Source organism: Antrostomus carolinensis, unplaced genomic scaffold, assembly GCF_000700745.2.
Source record: "Antrostomus carolinensis isolate BGI_N321 unplaced genomic scaffold, ASM70074v2 scaffold42672, whole genome shotgun sequence".
Lineage (NCBI taxonomy): Eukaryota > Metazoa > Chordata > Aves > Caprimulgiformes > Caprimulgidae > Antrostomus > Antrostomus carolinensis.
Window position 1 is genome coordinate 370 of NW_010302498.1, and position 13,854 is coordinate 14,223.

General features: G+C 50.8%; 1 protein-coding gene across 1 annotated transcript in view; it reads right to left on the minus strand.

Annotated features, from left to right (window-relative positions):
• Positions 1–9,315, minus strand: part of SH3GL1 (SH3 domain containing GRB2 like 1, endophilin A2) — a gene marked incomplete at its 3' end in the record, with an annotated part of 9,681 nt that extends 366 nt beyond the window's left edge. Inside the window, exons 1-8 of the mRNA XM_010163810.1 lie at positions 9,250–9,315; positions 9,063–9,135; positions 8,179–8,322; positions 6,247–6,380; positions 4,874–5,032; positions 4,196–4,299; positions 2,480–2,604; positions 1,961–2,014 (exon numbers count right to left, since the gene is read on the minus strand). Coding sequence (XP_010162112.1) covers positions 1,961–2,014; positions 2,480–2,604; positions 4,196–4,299; positions 4,874–5,032; positions 6,247–6,380; positions 8,179–8,322; positions 9,063–9,135; positions 9,250–9,258 — 802 coding nt within the window. The remainder of the gene's footprint in view (positions 1–1,960; positions 2,015–2,479; positions 2,605–4,195; positions 4,300–4,873; positions 5,033–6,246; positions 6,381–8,178; positions 8,323–9,062; positions 9,136–9,249) is intronic.
• Positions 9,316–13,854: the final 4,539 nt, after the last annotated feature.

Sequence of the window (13,854 nt, forward strand, 5' to 3'; positions counted from 1 at the left end):
CTGCCAGATCCAGCGCTGGCACAACTGGTTTCATAACCCAGCTCTGTCCTCCTGCCCGGGAGAAGCTGGCCCTTCACTTTGCCCCCGTGCTGGTAAAGGATTAACTCAGTTTCAACTCCTCCCTGGGTTCTAGCTCACTAGTTCCTCAGCCATCTTGCTGCAACCATGTCCTTCATCAGCTTCTGCCCAAGCAGACTCGCACCTCCAGCACCCCTGTTCCTGCCTGGACTGCCCCTGCTCCAAGTTAAACTCCAACCTAAATTAGATTAGAAAATTATTCCTCCAGAGATCATAGAATCATTGAATTGTTTTGGTTGGAAAACACCTTTAAGGTCATCGAGTCCAATCAACCTCACACTGATAAGTCCACCACTAAACCATGTCCCTCAGCACCACATCTACATGGATTTTAAACACCTCCAGGGATGGGGACTCCACCACCTCCTTGGGCAGCCTGTTCCGATGCTTGACAACCCTTTTGGTGAAGAAATTCTTCCTCACATCCCATCTCAACTGCCCTTGGTGCAACTTGAGGCTATTTCCTCTTGTCCTGTCCCTTGGTCCTTGGTTGAACAGACCCACCCCCACCTCTCTCCACCCTCCTCCAAGGGACTTGGACAGAGCCAGAAGGTCTCCCCTCAGCCTCCTTTTCTCCAGGCTCAACAACCCCAGTCCCTCAGATGAGAGAAGCTACTGTGCAGTTCACCAGTTGATCCACAATGGGGTGAGACATCACTTTGTGGTGGAGCAGGACCTCGGGGGGTCCCTTTAGAGGGGTCACCCCAAGCCCGAGGGCGATGGGTGGGAGGGGACTGTGACTGCCTCCCCGAGCAGAAGGCTTCAAATCAATGAGCAGCTCGGTGATGCATGTGAGGCCCCTCAAAAAATGGGGAGAAAACCAAAATCTCTTTCCCACATCTCAGCTCCATGATTTAAGCATCAAACTTTTTGATGGCCAAGGGGTGTTTTCAGCGCAGGGAAGGCTGCAGGGTGCTCCAGGCACTAACGCTTCAGGAGGGGCAGCACTGGGCTGGGGGGGTCCTACTGAGAAGGGACAGAGTTAATAGAGACCACCCGTGTCTGCAGGGACCCCCATTCCCCTCCCTCTGTGCTACAGCTCTTCCAACCAGGGCAGGGGGAATGGCATGAACAGCAGCCAGCACATGTGCTCTGCTGAACATCCATCCACAGCAAGACAGGAGCCACCACTGCAGAGAACTCCCAAAAACACCAAAAGCAGCAGCCAAGTGAGTTGATGTTTTTTAAAACAAACTTCCCAAAACACCAGGCTGGTCCCACCACCACAGCACTGCCCCTACACCAGGCTCCTCAAGTCCTCCAGGCCCCTAGGCTGCACCACCACCAGCTTTCCCCACCACGATGGCTCTGAGCTACAGACCCAGCTTGGCCTCAGGACCCCAATGGGACCCCAACGGGACCCCAATAGGACCCCAACGGGACCCTTCAGCAGAAACACTGACCTGCAGACCCCCATGGTCACAACCCATTCGAGGTTCCTCACTGCCCAGCTAGGACCACATGCCACAAAACCTTCTCAGCGTGCTGAGGCTCTACCTGTTCCCCCCCCAGCCTTCAGCAGTGGGAGAGATCCAAGCTGGGGTGCTTGTACCCAGAATGGGGTAATCCTGGAGATGTCTGATACCTCGTGGAAGAGCATCTGATCCCTGTGACCTCATGCAAGATGTTCCTGCATGATGACAGCTGCTACAACTCCTCCAGGTGAGCAAAGGCCTCAGCTTTGGGGTGATAAATACCAATATAGCATGGCTGGTTTAATCTGGGGCTTAGCTCCAAGGCTTAGCTTAGCTGGGCTGTTCTGCAGGCCAGGCTCAGCATGGAGGTGTTAGCAGCTTCAAGCAGCAGGGTCATGGAAGGAGGAGTGAGGAGGGATGGGGAAGAGATGGTCACACATCATGCAGTGGAGGGGGAGGAAACTCACGGATACTCCTGACGGAGGATCGGGACGGCTTGTCGGATCGGAAAGAGGAGGAAGCTGCTTCCAAACAAAAAGAGACATGCTTAAAACAACGTCAACTGGAGAGAGGGAAAGGCAGGGTCCAAAGGGAGGAGCTGGTAGGAGAAATGGGGTGGCCCACATGCTGTGTTAGAAACCCGCCTGCCTCTCTGGGACCAGGGAGGGATGGATGCAGCGTGATGGAAAATGGGGAGGGAGGGAGGGAGAGATGCTTCTTTTTTCCTGGCTGGCACTGACTGGGCACTCCAGCCTGGGCTGCAGACCCTGCTGGGATGTCCCCAAAGCCAATGTAACGAAGGCTGCTGTGCTCCAAGAGAAAACAGCCCATAACCAGAGGCATTGCTGACATTTGTTCAGAGGCACCAGCTCTGCAGGCACATCCAACACACCAGAAACAGCATTTCCAAGCAGAGTAGCTCCCCTCCAGCCCCAGGAGGCTGCTCCAGCAGCACCTGTGTGAACACAGACATGGGACAACTTTACCTGAGACTTTGGGGGTAGGATTGCAAGAGAAGCCCCCGTTAGATTGGTCAGTTTCTCCAAAGTCGTATGTCTCCCTGGGTTTGGGTTTGTATTCCCGCTTGGGGCGCGAGGAGGCCTCCCTCATTCTGGAAGAAGGAAAAGAAATGTGGCTAAAATGAAATATGAAAGAGAGTATGATGAGATCAATTTGATGTTTATTCTCCTTGGTGGCTATGCAGGGGAGCAGATTAGTTTGCAGACAGGAATCTGCATGATCCTCTGTGCTGGGGTGTTTTGAAGATGGATCTAGCCCAGGGTTTGTTTGGGACCTTGAGTTTCAAGAGGGCCACATGCCCCAGGCTTTGCAACTGAGGTGTCTCAGGCAGTTCAGGCCAGCAGAGGACACTCGTGCTGCAGCTCAAAAGCTCACGCTTGGCAGGATCCTCACAGCTCTTAATTCAAACCAGACACAGGAACCACTCAGCAGTTCCTTCTCCAAGGACAGAGCAGCAGAGCAGCATCACCAAATCACCCAGAGAAGCAGAGATGCTGCCCTGGCTGAGGAAGGGACATCCCCAGCTCTGCAGGGAAGCCCCAGATGCAACAAAGCCACCTCTCCTTCCTTGGCCAGAATTTGGGGAGACACTTGCTCAGGTGAGACAGAGCAGCAGGAAGAACGACTGTGCAAGTCACAGCAGTCATGTGAACCAGCTCGCTGGGTGTTTCAACAGCACCTTTGTGTTTCTTGGCACCTCGGCAGCAACCGCGCATTCCCCGGGGGCTGTGGTGGAGGTCAAGCACTTCAGGAAGGGCTGTGAGAGCAGCAAGACCAGGCAGCTCCCTCCATAGCTCTCCTTGCTCCTACGTGCCAGGCACCCATCTGCCTTTCACCAACTCACGTGGCTCAAAACTCCAGAGCACGTGTGGCAGTGCCGCATCTGCGGCGGGGTCTACCAGGAGACTGCCTGGGAAAGGCAGATGGAAAACCAGGGGTCTGGTGGAGGGCTGACAGATGCCTTCTGTTAAGGAGGTGATCTAAGTGCTCTTCTACCAGCCTGTGGCCACCACGTCATCCCCACCACTCTGCATTCACCTTCTGGTCTTCAGAGCAACTGAGAGACCCCTGACATGGACCTTTCTGGACCACAATCATGTCCAAGTACCCTCCTCAACCACAACTGAAGCTAAGAGCATGAAGACTCTAAGCTAGGTGGTTCCAGGTGACACAGGGTGACAGGCATGTCCAGCTCGTGACATCTTAGCCATGTCCTCCATCAGTATGATGCAACTTCTGACTGGATCCTGGGTCTGGCCAATAGACACTTCTTGGGGGACGTTCCCACACTCAGTACCCACAAAGCAATGAGCTGTGGGCACTGGCATGAAGGGGATTTCATCCTCCTTCTCCACCCCTGCTGAATCCCACGCCAGCCTCCCTGGGAGCAGCAGACCCTGATTCAGGGTGGGCTCAGCTCAGCAGAGACCATCCACCCATGGTGAAAGCACAGAGGTTTTATTTCAGGTGGCAGAATGTGCCCATCATTGGAAGTAAGTTGTGCGGGTGGCATTGCTCCCTCCAACCTGAAGAAGGTCTGGATTGAAGCTCTAGTGATTGCAAGGAGCAGCTTTAACACCAGGAAATGGATTTAGAAGAATGGTCAGGTATTTCCAGACAAATATCACAGGGAGAACTTGTGGCTGTGAAAACCTCTCAGCCTTCATCACCCCGAGACTCACCTGCGTTTGAGTTTTTCCGCAAGCTCGTCCAGGATCTGCACTGCCTGCCTGTGGTAGTCCAGCTGGGCGTCCACCAAGGCTGAGAGCTGGCTCACCTGCTCAATCTGCAAGAATCATACCAAGGTGGGATGAACAGCTCTCCCCAGCTGACAGGAGATTCCCTCATTGTACATATGAGGACCATACTGGGGAATGTGTATGTATGAAGGGCAACTTCCCCAGGGAGATGTGGAGAAGGTTTGGGATTTCAGACACCAGAGGTCAGGCATTGTCCAAGACTAAGAAAGACAGAGGACAGCCCCTACCACTCTCTGGGCTTTGCTACTGGTTCAAGTCCTTCCTATGTAAGCTGTGTTACCTGCCTAAACTCACTCCCACCAGCATACTGAGAAGGGACCTGTGATGGGACAAGCCACAGCCTCTCCTCTGGCCAAGAGCTGGATGAGGAAGAGGGCCTACAGAAAGTCTAAGAGGCTCGCCAAGCCACACCAGGGCACTCCAATCTGTGTTTTCAGAGAGCAAAACCACGTTTGCAAAAACAAGAGTGGAAATTAGTGTCTGACTTCTGGATCCTTTGAGAGATCCCACCCTTGTGTGCACAGAAACACAGAACCCACCCGGGCAGCTCTTAGCCTGGGGCAGAGAGGAGAGGAGCCAGCACTCCCCCCAGGCACTCACATCAGTTTCTAGGAGGTTGTGCATACTGGTCTCTGCTACTTCCTTGGACTCTTCAAATTTCTCCATGGCCTGTCGAAGTTCCTCATCGGGGATTTTGCCCTGTCGTTTCTTCTTGTAGTCAAAGTCCAAGCGTCTGCCTTCCAGCTTCTTGAGATGGTGCTAGGAAGAGGATGGTGATGAAGAGTAAAGTCAGAGATTGGGAGCAGCCAAGCTCTCCTGCTGGGAAGGCAGCTCTAGTTACAGGCCAAGTTCATTTGCCTCAGAAACCTGATCTTGGAGCACTTGCTCCTGTGACTCCCACCTTTGTTCAGGCTCTGGAGAGGCTCCAGGATGTGATGGAGAGCTGCAAGGCAGGGCTGCTGCGAGGTGACAGGGAGAAGCTGACTGTCCAGACTCAGTTTGGCAGAGGATTACTGCTGGGTTTTTTTTTTTACTAAGAAACAACCCTCAACAAATTGAAATGGTGATGTGCTTTCACCCTCCTTCCAGTCAGGAGCTGGAGGAAAACACTGCAGGGAGCAGTTTGGGTCTGTTCCCCACATAAGCCTTTTGGGAAGATGAAGAGGGCTTGCTACTTTCAGCTCCTCAGGAGCAACAGAGATCTGTGGAGATCAGGAATTGGGATGCAGGTTGTTGGCATTGCACGGGGCAGGGCTGTTTAAATCAGCTCTGTGGCAGCCTGCAGAATTGGAGTACAGATAAGTACTGAAACAGTAGTTGGCTGTTATTTTATCTGGGACATGACTGTAAGTGAAAATTCACTCGGGAGTGCTGCCTTGTGAATTAGAGGTTGGGATGGATCCTACCACCAAGCCTGGCTGTGTTTTGCACAGACTTGTCTCTATGGTAGCACACAGGAGCTTCTAAGCTCTGTGTGTCCCCAGTGAGACACCAAGGGCCTTCTTGAGATGCTAAGAGACCTAGAGGGAAGCTTGCTCATAGCTTAAAAGTTGTGTTATAGGATCCAGGCTTCTAACAGAATAGAGCCAAGAGCTGTAGAGAACACTGTGAAGTGTAAAGCCAGGCAGCCCTACACGGCTGGGAGCTCATAGCACAAAGAATTGCATTCAGCAAGCCCAGAACGCACGTTGGGACTTATTCCCATAATGTCCTCCTCCATAAAACAGGGGAAATGAAGAACCATTCAAACCTGCATCCAGCTGCTCAGAGAAGTAGCAGCAACGGTGCTGAGCAGGGAGGAAATACCAGTGAATGTGGGGAGAGAAAGCCCACAAAGTGCAGAGGAACAGAGCTGATACCTACACAAGTCCTTGGCTCCCACCGTGACAGAGCAAGCAGTGACATGCACGAATAGCCAGGAGAGGCCAGGAATGAAAGAGATGAGGAAGAGAGCAAGACATGGAGGTGATTACCTGGATCTCTTTCAGGTCTTTATCACACAGGTTCTGCAGAGGATCAATAAAATTTTGTTTGACTTCAATATCCAGTGAGTCCTTCACTTCAGCCAACCGCTTCATAGATTCACCAGCATCGAGAAGCGCGTCGCCTTCGAGTGAGAAAAGGAAGGGAAGAGGAAGGGAGAAGGGGCCAGCCAGTTAAACAGAGCCTGAGTCTGTGGTGGCTGCATGCAGAGCCATTCTGCCAAGACACCCAGCGTGTGCAAGCTCTGTCCCCCACCCAGCACCCCCCTATTTCTATCTGGAGCAAATCTCTGAGCCTGGCTCGGAGCGAGCGGTGCCTGGCGTGAGAGCAGGCGATGGCCCGTTGGTCCTGACTCCACACAAGACACTTCACTAACATGCTTCATTTTTTCCCCCCCCCCTCTCTCTGAAAAACAGGAACAATCTCTACCAACTACACAGAGGAAGGAAAAGGTAAAAATATTTTTTAAAGCAGTATTTTTGAAGCTCAGGGAGTTGTGGAGCTTCCAATTGGCCATGCAGTGCTTGATCCTTGCTCTGCTCCTTGGCCACTGCTGGCAAGAGAAGCCCACGGCAGAGGCAGGTTTGGTCTGATCCAGCCTGACCACACTTTTGTTCAGACAATTTTAAGCCTGGAGTGCTCTAACTAACTTTTCAAGTTTCCCCAGATGCTGGCAGCAAACCTGCAGCTTTTTATTCATTTTAGACACTAACCTCTAGCAAGCCAACCTTATTCCTTCTCCTCCCCTCTGAAGCAGAGAGCTCCAAGTTCCTGATTGAAACCTATTTCATGTCTTGCTTTTCTAAGGCTCCTGCCACAACGACAGCTAAGCCAGACAGACTCACAGCAAAGCATTTTTATTCTTGGCTTTTTATTCCAGTGGAAACCATTTCTAGATTAAATTATTCCTGTGAAGCTTTGGCAAACCAACCATTTCAGCACTACATTAGCACAGGAGAATACGCAAGTGAAATAGAGGCTAAAGTGAAAATACCACTCTACTATCCAGCTGGAAAAATAAATATACAACAAGAGTTTTATTTCAGTTGTGATAACTCTGGAGAACCTGCCCTAGGGAGGGATGCAGTACTAACACAGACATTTATCAAGTTAAGTGTTCCTTTAAAGAGAGGCTATTAAAGGAAATCAGGTTTGGTGTGTTCATCTAAAAACTTCCTTCCCCCCTTGCTCTCTGTAATGACTCCGGTTCCTGTAAGTCAAGAGGGATGCAGGGCTCGGAGTTGGCCAGAGACACTCTCAAGAATCCTTCATTACTCCCACAAAGCAGTCAGAGGGGTTTTTTTTTTTAAGTTTTCCTGAGGCAAGAAGGCTCCTCCCTGTGCTGGAAGCCATCAGGCAGCTGTGTACTGTACCAGCTCTGTCACGTGCGCTGGCTGATGTTTTAGTGGATTAAATTGATGTCACTGAAAAGCTTCACCCTCCTCCTCCTCCTCCTCCCTGTAAGTTACACATGGTTATGAGAAATCACCATGCAAAAAAAGATTTCTTGGCTACAGCCTCCCTATAGCAGAGCTCTGGCTGGAAACTGCACCATAAAACCCCGAATCTCACTCAATCTGTATTTCCACGTCACCGTTGTTCAGTTTAGAAGCAAGAAAGCATTTTTTTCTTTCCTACGTACAAATTTATCTCAGTGTTTCATAAGAAAACTTCAAGAGGTGGTTTTTGCACATAACACCATGGATTGGGATCCAGGACACTCAGGCTCTGCTCACCCCATCCCTGCTGCCTTGGGTGTAAGTCTTTAAATCTCTTTTAAGAGCCCCCAGTGTCGGTAGGTGACACAAAGGTTCATACAGCCCTTGCAGAATTTAAGAGTAACAGCTTGGAAATTTGGCAGCAGCCTTCACACCATCTCATCCACACACTCCTGAGGGGAGCCAGCCCCATGGGACACTCACCAAAGTTGGAGTCCTCACCCAGCTCCTTGCCGTATCGGATCATGCTCTCCCCCAGCAGCCCTTCCGACTGCGGGTAGCCGGGGTTCTTCACCTGCCCGCGGATCTTCGACATGGTGTTGAGCATGGTTAGCTTGGCTCTGGAAGCTGGCACAGAAACAGCCACAGCCGTGTTTGCAATTACTTGGACTTGCCAGCAGCTGCTGGCCACTGCCAACTATTTTTATTTTATTTAATTTTTTTTTTAAGCTACACCCAAAGCCAAGAAGCTCTATTGTCTTCATCTACCAGAAATACCACTCGCTACGAAACGAGAAGTTTCTTTTCCAAGAGAGCAAGCAAAAATAGTTCCCTGCAGCTCGCCAGTGAAGGCCAGAGGAGTTTCCCCAGCCCTCCCATAGTCCCTGGAGTGCTCTCTGAACGAGCTGGCTGGAAGCATGCAGGACAGCAGGCTCCAGAGGTGATGCCTACAAAACCAGCCACCCTTTCCCAGCCCAGAGATGCCACTTTTTCTGGACATCTCAAAAAAACCCAGGTCCTTTCTAGGTCCAAGGCTAAGGATGTGTCTGTTCTTTCACTGTTCCACAGCAACAGCAATGTCTTATAGCCCAGGGCAAGAGAGGTAGCAAGATCTTCACCACCTGAGCTGGAAAGACCAGCGAGCCAAGAGCCAGACCCCACTAGCTCAGCCAGTGAAGCCACAGACGGCCAGATGTAGGAGATGACCTGGCACACCTCTGGTCAAGGCAGGCAGTGTGTCTGATCACAAATGTGGGCTGGTGACCAACATCTCAGGGCCAAAAATGTTTTCTCAGATGTCTCTCTGCCCCTTTCCCCGTAAAACTGGGGGGCAGAGGGAAGGGGATGGGAGAGGTCCAGGGACTCACCTGGGTTTGGCTGGAGGTACTCTATTGTTCTGGTCAACACTTCAGTAACTGCCTTGCTGGTCAGGTCCACTTTCTGTAGGAAAGACAAGATGACCCAGCTTAGCAGTGAAGTTGAGCTCAGGGCTTTGGCGAGGTCACAGAGGAGTTATATGGGTTATTTTAGAGATTTCTCTTGTTCCCTACTCACTTTTTCCATTTCCTTGAAGTCATCGTCAAGCTTGGTCCCTTCAGCTCCTCCAACCTTCTCGCTGACCAGCTGCAGAAAAAGAACAAGGGAAGAGGAATCAGGCATGGTTCTAGCTGCTTAAAGTTCCTTATACCTCAGGCAGTAAGTCCCTGGGACAGAAAGGGGAGAGGGATGGTCCAGACAGCATCTGCAACTGAATGGAGGTGGCAGGAACAGCCCAAAATACATTAAAAAGACGTGGCTGTTTGCTAACACTGCCCCACTGAAAATCCAAGTGTCTCCTACCCTCCCAAACCATGGCTCAGTCAAGATATTCCTCACCCAACAGAAGCTACACAGCTCCTTAAATCACACCACACGGCTCCAACTCCAACGCCTGCTGGAAAAAGCAAGCGGCAGAATCGTCTCTCAACTCCATTTTGAGCCAAGAATTGAGATTCACACACGGCAAAAACGCAAGGAAACGGGGAATGAAACACACTCTGCTCACAGCAGCCAGCACAGGAACCGAGTCTGGAGACAGCAGAGACCTCAAAAAGCCCTTAAACCATCACTCCTCAGGGAAATCACCCCACCTGGAATACTGTGTCTACTTCTGGAGCCCCCAGCACAAGAGAGACCTGGAGCAGCTGGAACAAGTCCAGAGGAGGCCACGAGGATGATGCGAGGGCTGGAGCAGCTCTGCTGTGAGGACAGGCTGAGAGAGTTGGGGCTGTTCAGCCTGGAGAAGAGAAGGCTCCAGGGAGACCTTCTAGTGGCCTCCCAGTACCTGAAGGGGCTACAAGAAAGCTGGGGAGGGACTTTTCATAAGGGCAGTTAATGACAAAACAAGGGGAAATGGGTTTAAACTGAAAGAGGGGAGGTTTAGATGAGATATTAGGAAGAAGTTCTTCACTGTGAGGGTGGTGAGACAGTGTCCCAGGTTGGCCAGAGAAGCTGTGGCTGCTCCTCCCTGGAAGTGTTCTCGGCCAGGCTGGATGAGGCTTTGAGCAACCTGGTCTAGTGGAAGGTGTCCCTGCTGCTGGCAGGGGGGTTGGGACTGGATGATCTTTAAGGTCCCTCCCAACCCAAACCATTCTATGATTCTATGAAATGCTGGAGGAGCTCAGGATCTGGAGCACGGAGGTTTTGAGTTCTTTGTAAGAGGAGGATGAAGGGACCTGCAGAAGCTACAGTGAAGTTTTCAAATCCATTTATCAAAGCGCCTCGTGACGCCTGTTCTAAAAGTAGCGAAAAGGTGAGATGTTGGAGGAGCTGCAAAGACCAGGCTGCTTTGGGCTATTTGTGTCAAGGGCTTATCAGCTTTCTTCTAAACATCACTTGGGCTAAGAAAAGACCCCCCTGCTCTCGAAACTTCACCATTCAACTGCTCGAGCTGGAAGATAATGAAGTGCCTTATTAAATCCACCTCAAAGTGTCCTTCCCTGCAACCCAAATGGAGAAGAACGTTCCCTTCCCAGCCCCACGCCACTGAGGCAAGGCAAGTGGCAACGTTTGGGGATGCAGGATATATGGATCAGTTAAAATGAGTGATTATTTTGCCTCAAACTGGTTCAAATTAATGCCAAAGTACCTACAGAGACATCAAAAGTGGCCTACAGACTCCCAAGCGTTTGCTGTAGGACATTGCCAGGATTTCTCCTGTTTGTAGTCAAAACTCCAGTTCTGGAGGAACAATACAGGTTTGTTTACTTCAACATCAAACACTTGATTTTTATCAAGTCTTTTTTCTTCTGGAAAACCTCCTGCTCCCACAGGGATTCAAAAAGGTTTCTTTTTTTTTTGTTTTTGGTTTTTTTTGAGGAAGAAGTAAGGGGGAAAAAAAGAAATAAAATCTTTTTAGGTAATTATCCAATTTCAAAAGCACTGGGAGACATCACAGCAGCCCCTCAGCCTCCAAAAATCAAATCACCAAGCAGAATAAACGCTTGTTCTGACAAAGATCTTAAATGTTTCAGCAAAATCCCTTTTCCAGACCTCAAAACAAGGAGGAGATAAAAAAAAAAAACAAACCCAAACCAAAACAAAATGTACATATTCAAGACCTTGGGTTTGTGCTTCTTGTATTTCAGCGGGGAGACATCTGCAACCGCTCAAGGCTGCTCGTTTTGGCCCAGCAATCCATCACTGCAGGGCCAAAAGGAGGGTTCCAGGAGGCTGATCAATGAGGCAAGAGCTTCTCTGCACCAAGAGAAGCTTTTTTTCCCCCTCCTCTTTCAGAGGAAGCACAGCTCAGCAGAAGACCTGAGATGACAGACAAAGAGGGATTGCTGTAGTTCACCCTTGACATTTAGACACTGGGGGAAAGCAAAGGGTTGCTGCTCTCCTGGTTTGCTCAGCAAAGCTGTGGATTTCTTCCTGCTCAACCCTCAGATAAGGTCTTCACAGGTCCCCAGGATCCAGCAAGAACGTGCCAGGATGGCCCAGCCCTGCACATGAGAAGGGTATTCCCACCCCAGAGCTACTTGCAGATAGATGATTGATCTGAGTTTGATTTCATGCCCCTTTTTTTTTCCTGGGGTGCCAGCACACACCCTGGCAAGCCAGCTCTGAGCTGGGGAGATGCACGTTCCTCTCTAGACACACTGAGTCTGGAAAAAAACCCAAAACCCAAACCAAACCACGAAGCAGCTGCTTGCCAGGGCAAGCTCAGCAGAGCAAAGCTCGCTGCCAGCTGCCATCCCCTGTTCCCTGCCAAAGTCCCACCGTCTCCTCAGCCAGAAAGGGACATGGAACAGAACTGGGGTGGCTCAGCCTGGAGAAAAGGAGGCTGAGGGGAGACCTTCTGGCTCTGTCCAAGTCCCTGAAAGGAGGGTGGAGAGAGGTGGGGGTGGGTCTGTTCAACCAAGGACCAAGGGACAGGACAAGAGGAAATGGGCTCCAGTTGCACCCAGGGCAGTTGAGATGGGATGTGAGGAAGAATTTCTTTGCTGAAAGGGTTCTGAGGCATTGGAAGGGGTTGCCCAGGGCAGTGGTGGAGTCCCCATCCCTGGAGGGATTGAAGAGTCATGTAGACATAGTGCTGAGGGACATGGGTTAGTCAGGGACTGGTCAGTGTTGGGTTCATGGTTGGACTCCATGAGCTTAAAGGGCTTTTCCAATCTCGACAACTCTGTGATTTTTGCCAAGGTCGCATCTCCAGAAACCTCCTTTCCTGGTTTATACACCTGGGAAGGGCACAATTATCCCAAGCAATTCCATTCCTGTTTTTCTCCACCCACCCACGGATTTGCAGCCCAGAAAGCTGCAAATAACCCCTCTGGCAGAGAGCTCTGCTGTCATCAGGGACTGCATGCCATGTCAAAGGCATCCATCACCACAGTGATTCTGGAGGCTTAACACCCTCCCAGAGATGTGAAGGAGGGAAAAACCCCCCTCAATTGCAGACTAATTTAATCCTCCTTTGAATGTCCAAGAAATGCTACTGGTGCCCTGCTGTGAAGGAATAATCAGATGGAGGTTCTCTACACTGGCTCTAATTAAACTGGGAGGTTTCATCGTGAGGAAAGGAGGGACTGTGCCACCTACAGCAGCTCCATCCCTATCTCCACGCTCCCAAATTTGTCAGGGAGGGAGACAAACTAATGCAGATTCCCTGAGGAGACACGAGCCAGGAGAAGCCCTCGCTGGCTCCTTGTTTAACCTGGAGCTTCACGACGTGACTGGCAGAGCTTGTGAACGCTGGTGAGTAGGCAGTTGAGTTTCTCAGAGGAGCATTAAGTTCACCAAGAAGCTCACCCTTTGCTTGCAGGATGGGAGAGGAAGGAAGCACCCACACGCTGCCTGTAGTGTCCAGTTTGGGTTCAATGAGCTGTAAGGTGGTCGGTGAAATGCTGCTGGTGCACATCCCAGTGCAGCTTCCTCTGGGGAGCAGCTCGGGGGCCTTTTTGAGGACGTAGTGACAATTCTCCTGCACTTTTATTTCTTGAGGAGCCAAGGTGGTGACAATTCTCCTGCACTTTTATTTCTTGAGGAGTCAAGGTGGTGACAATTCTCCTGCACTTTTATTTCTTGAGGAGCCAAGGTGGTGACAATTCTTCTGCACTTCTATTTCTTGAGCAAGAGAAGATCTGTGATCCGTCTGTTTTCCCCTGGTTGGGGACTGAACCTCTTGCAAGTGCTGCAACCAAGACCACATGTGAGCACATGTGGCCAAGCAAGACATGCAAATCCTGAACCAAATTCACTGGCCCAAATATTCTCTCCCAGGCTTACGCTGAAGCGTATCAGCTGGCTCGGTGTGAAAGATGAGAACAAGTCTATACTCTCTGGTTTCTTTAATCTCCCAGCCCTGCCAGGATGGGACATATAATAAAAGGTTAAACCCGAAACTCCTCTGGGTTCCTCTGTTGCAGAGGGACAGGGATCTTCTGGAGAGAGTCCAGCAGAGGCCACAAAGATGATGAGGGGCCTGGAGCATATCCTGTGTGAGGAGAGACTGAGAGAGCTGGGACTGTCCAGCCTGGAGAAGAGCAGCCTGAGAGGGGATCTGATCAACGTCTATAAAGATCTGAAATGTGGGGGCCAAATGGATGGGGCCGGGCTCTTCTCGGTGGTGCCCAGTGACAGGACAAGGGGCAATGGGCACAAACTGGGACACCAGAA